At 40.1% G+C, this 4,846-nt stretch overlaps 1 protein-coding gene across 3 annotated transcripts; it reads left to right on the top strand.

Annotated features, from left to right (window-relative positions):
• The first annotated feature begins 340 nt into the window (after positions 1-340).
• On the top strand, positions 341-4,589 carry vegfd (vascular endothelial growth factor D). Of its 3 annotated transcripts, none has more exons than XM_007560212.2 (8): positions 644-879; positions 2,539-2,755; positions 2,823-2,943; positions 3,098-3,167; positions 3,264-3,391; positions 3,477-3,592; positions 3,772-3,890; positions 4,308-4,589. In XM_007560212.2, exons 1-7 carry the CDS (start codon positions 772-774, stop codon positions 3,873-3,875), a joined length of 864 nt encoding a protein of 287 aa, XP_007560274.1. In that variant the 5' UTR covers positions 644-771; the 3' UTR covers positions 3,876-3,890; positions 4,308-4,589. The 3 variants fall into 3 exon arrangements, with proteins under 3 accessions (XP_016530856.1, XP_007560274.1, XP_016530855.1); XM_016675369.1 differs by having other exon boundaries at positions 648-879; positions 2,542-2,755; XM_016675370.1 differs by lacking the exons at positions 3,477-3,592; positions 3,772-3,890; positions 4,308-4,589 and adding an exon at positions 341-542 and having other exon boundaries at positions 647-879; positions 3,298-3,388.
• The last annotated feature ends 257 nt before the right edge of the window (positions 4,590-4,846 follow it).

The raw sequence follows: 4,846 nt of genomic DNA, 5'->3' as shown, positions 1-4,846 counted from the left end.
TTTTTCTTGTGCGTGCATGCGTGCGTGCGTGCGTGCGCATTTCCAGCAAATTAAATACTAAACAGAATGGGTCTGGAAGAATAGGATGTCTAGGAGACGGGTGTGGTGCTGGCATCTTATTTCCCGTCACACGTTACGGTGGTCTGGATCACATTTAAAACACATGTCCCTGCTCCTGGAGCGGCTCAGTAAGTCTAGACTTGACAAATGATAGAAATGAAATCTATAAGTTAATAGATATATCACATATATCTTGGTGCTGTAAGACCAGCAGCTCTTGAGACTTTGTCAAAACTAAATTTTGTAGCTACTATCACACAGGGTTGTTTTCCCATAAAAATTAAGGCCATCTAAGGCAGCAAAGCCGTACAGTTGGAAGCCCTGAAATACACTAGTAGTAAAGAGCTTTTTTACCCAGCAGGTCTAGCAGCCTCATTATTTGACTGGAAACCTCAACTTCTCCATCAAAGCTTTAGCAGGAACGTCCTGGTTGAAAGCCCATCTCTCCTTTAGGCTTATAGCTGACTAGGTTGCTGCAACAGGTTGGCTCAAACACACACACACACACACACGCGCGCGCGCAAGCACACACACGCTCTACATTCAGCTGGAAGATCAAGAGTTTTTTTTGTTTTTTTTGACGCAGATGAGTTGTGAAAAGACAAAGTGTGTGGTCTGAGACTCTCAGCTGATCCAGCATTTGGAGAGGCAGCAAACTCTCAGAGCTTTTACAGCCCTGCTCACAGAAAACAAGGAGAGAGTCAACCGTGGATGATGAAGAAGAAGATGACATGCAGTCTGGGCTGGATCTTTTTCTTGCTGTTGGAGCTCGGTTGGATAAACATGAGCTCCAGCATGCACAGGGAAGGTGGCAACAGGGTAAGTTCATTTATGAAACTTTGCACTGATGCATGTTTAGTCCTAACAGCAACCATGCTCATCTACTCAGCTTTAACAAGAATACCAGTTAGAAATATGTTAGGCATTTGGCTTCATTGGTACTTATTACAAACCAGGCATATATTCAGGTAAACTCTTTCAATTTGAGTTGTTTCTTTATGCACAAACTTTATAGTGACTCTGATACTCAGTCACAGTCACAACCCACAATTTCAGCTTATACTGGAGAGGAAATACACCAAACATTTTGATTATTTCATGTTTCTCCACCCCCTGTTTGAAGACCTGCAGATCATATTTTTAGTCTAGGAAGGTTTTATTTTCATTTGAAGTGCTTTCCAGTTTCCTTCTCACGTCGTTTAGATGCTTGACCACTTAAAATGTAGACCACTTAGAGCTGAAAAAAACATTACTTTCACAAAAAAAAAAAAACAATTTATGATATAGCATCTGAGTGGCTGCTTAGTTACACTTAAGCAACTTTAGATTCTATCAAATGGGGGATCTGAGTGGCTCTGGTTCTGTTTAATTCTGGTTTGGCCAGGATGGGAACTCTGGCTCCCTGTGGTAGTATAACATGAGGGTTTATGGTTTTTCTCACACCCTTGAACCCAGGCTTTAAAACTCCTTCTGGAGGAGTGCCAGCAAGAATGTTACGGCCAGCTGAAAACATTTTGTTACTGTTTGTACATTCAGCACGTGTCTTGGCATTTTAATTGTTTTAGCATTTGTAAATACTATTGGTGATGTTATGTGTTTAACATAAAAGGTGCTACACACCGACAATTAGAAAGTGTTGTTAAAGCGATACCAATTACAGCCAGATTTAGTGTAAAAACACCTGCATGCAGGTGGTGGCTTGACATGGAAGTGACAAAATGTAAGACGAGACTAACACATTTATTGGTCTAAAAATGGTTGCAAAGCAGTTTTTGAATCTTTAGGATTGTGAAGTGAACGCCAGGTGAGAGTCAATAATATCCCCCCAAATGGAGAAAACATGGAGCGGTAGTGAACCCCCTGCCCTGGCATGGTCTGCCTGCCAGAGACACTCTTGAGTTTTTTCTGAGATTTATGTGGACAAAATAATGCTTTGCACAGAAGGATTTTCACATATAATTTAAACTGAGATGCTCAGCAGGACATCGCTTCGCAGCAGGTTATGAGATCAGCGTCTGTTACCATAGCGACGTAGCTGGGCTTCAAAAGATCCAGCTTCATAATACAAAACAATAAGCTTTAGCTCAGCTATATGTCACTTTGTAGTACACAACTTTCTCATGTTCATTTGATGCTGAATATTTAAAGCCGTTGTATTAATTTGTTCCTCCAGTGTGTGACTCATATACTTCCTGCTAGGAATGCATATTGAAAATGAAATTAAAAGCATTCACAGATTGTAGTTTTCATACTAATTGTCTATTTATTGTGTATAAAATTTAAATGCTGAATCCATAGCCACACTTAATAAAGATATCTGTATCGTGCTAATTTGAATGTTTGCTTTTTTTTTTCATTGAGAAATTATGCCTATCTCTAAAAATGTTCCAGTTTTCATGAATAACTTTCAAATCAATCACAACTACACCCCGGTTAATAGGATTGTTTCAGCGTTTCTGTGTGTTTTCTTGAACTCAGCGGGCAAGGAGACAGTGGGAGAAGCAGGTCCGCTCGTCCTCCAGTCTGGACGAGCTGCTGCGACTCACAGACTTCCCGGACTGGAAGCTGTGGAAGTGCCGCTTGAAGCTGCAGCCGCTCCAGGTCCAAACAGAGGCTTCCTCTTTTCCCCCTTCGGTCGGGTCGCACCGCTCCACACGCTACGCAACGATACCGTATAGCCTAGAGATACTTAAAGGTTGGATCGTGTGCAAATCACCGGATGCGGGTTTGCAATACTATTCGTCATTGCTTTCCCTCTTTAGCCGTAGAAGAAGAGTGGCAGAGTATTCAGTGTATGCCCAGGGAGACGTGCATCGATGTGGCCCAGGAGTTGGACTCTCATACCTCAGTTTTCTTCAAGCCTCCCTGCGTATCTGTTCACAGGTGAGTTCTGCGTACAAGTTCGTGTAATCCAACTTTTAATCATATTTATTGTGAAAAAAGAAAAATCCCTAACGCCACAGCATCACATCAGTCGTTGATAAGCTCTGATTGTCTTTTTTTTATTTTTTTATTTTTTTTTTTTTTTTGCTGACAGGTGTGGTGGCTGCTGCAACGACGAGGGCCTAACCTGCAGGAATACGTCAACTGTGTACGTGAATAAAACGGTGAGTAGCTCACAATGCGACTGAGTTTTGAAGGAGTAGAAGTAGTTTTCAGTAGTTGTTGAATTTAACAACTCTGTCTGTGATTGTGTCTTTTAGATTTTCAGCTTAACGCCTTTTAATCTTGTACCAGAACCCGTGCTGATAAAAGTAGCGAACCACACCGCATGCAGATGCATGGAGCCGGCAATAATTCGACGTAACGCTCAGTTACGCAGGCGCAGTGGGTGGGTAGAGAAAGTCTCAAAAAACGCTTTGCTCTCTCTCACCTTTGTTGGAGTTCATGTTTTCCCCCATGTGGTTTATTATCAGCTGCCCTCTGATGAGAGAGATGTTGGAAGCAAAGGACTCTGGGAGACTTTGTGCTAGTGGATGGATTTGGGATTGTTCAAGTGAAAAATGCATACCTTACCCCTCCAGTACATCAGGTTTGTTTTTGGTGAAATATTTCTCAATCTTTTGACATGTTCCCAAATTAAAGAGTCATGTTTTTTTGTTGTTGTTGTTTTTAAGGGAAAGGTTTACCATGCAGGAATATCTCCCTAGAAAATGTTGAGTTTTGAATGTTATCACTACCACTGCTGCATCAATAATATCTTTTGTGCAGAGCTTCCCCTCAGGTCCTGGTTGTCGGACTGTGAGATCGACGTGGAGCGCTGCGAATGTCTGCCCAGACCTCAGCCAATTGTGTGGGCACCCACAGGAATTTGATAAAGACTTATTCAGGTAGAAGTCGTAGTGAATTTGATCTAAAACTCCCTTGTGTTTTTCGAAATCTTTACTCCTTCAACTACATTATGCATTGTCAAAGTAAAAACAAATCATTACAGAAAAAGAAACAAATTTATGCAATTGAACTGTTGTAGGATCAGACCTACAAAATCTGATCCTACAAAATCACTATTATGTATAACAGCCTTTTTTTTTGTTTGTTTTGCTTTGATTAGTTTAACCTGCCCGAAAGACATTTTTTTTAATTGTGTGAAATACTTTGCACTCATGTTGTGGTAATAATAAACTTGCTTGACTCTAGAGAAATAAAAACCAAACTTTGCTTTCTAAGACCATCGCTGAACTCAGATTAATTCAGGAAATAAAAGTCTGAATCCTCATGATCCTCACTGATTTCTCTTTGCCTTGCAGGTGCAAACTGCCCAAGTAGAGCTTCACTGGACATAACAATTACGACAAGCTGCTCAATGGGGAGCAATGACTAACATAAAATGTCCTTTAAGTTATTTAGTCTTATTTATGCAAATCACTTTAATTATATTAACTCACTCGACCACGTTAATAGACTGGTTTAACATGACAGGATTAGGCTTTCATCAATGTACAGTGTATGAATGTGTATGATATTGCATTCATTATTTGCGCGCTGAATGTGTAGCATATACAATAAAAGATTATTTTTATAATTCCAAACTGCTGACGTCTTTGTTTCTCTGATATTCTGCTGTTTACATCCAGGTTAGCCCAGAACTCTGCGTTCAGAATCAAAGTGGTTCTTCTTCTTTCATTCTTTATTACCAATGTCTGAGCAGGTCTGCGTTGAAAAATTTTGAAAAAGAAGGCCTCTCCACATTCATTGCCACTTCTATAAGAAGTATTAATTCATAAAAAAAATATACATATATTTTTTATTTATTTATTTTGTAGCTTTAAAACAATCTTGCACTGAC

Source organism: Poecilia formosa, unplaced genomic scaffold, assembly GCF_000485575.1.
Source record: "Poecilia formosa unplaced genomic scaffold, Poecilia_formosa-5.1.2 Scaffold113, whole genome shotgun sequence".
Classification (NCBI taxonomy): Eukaryota; Metazoa; Chordata; class Actinopteri; order Cyprinodontiformes; family Poeciliidae; genus Poecilia; species Poecilia formosa.
This window is presented reverse-complemented; position numbering and strand designations above follow the sequence as displayed.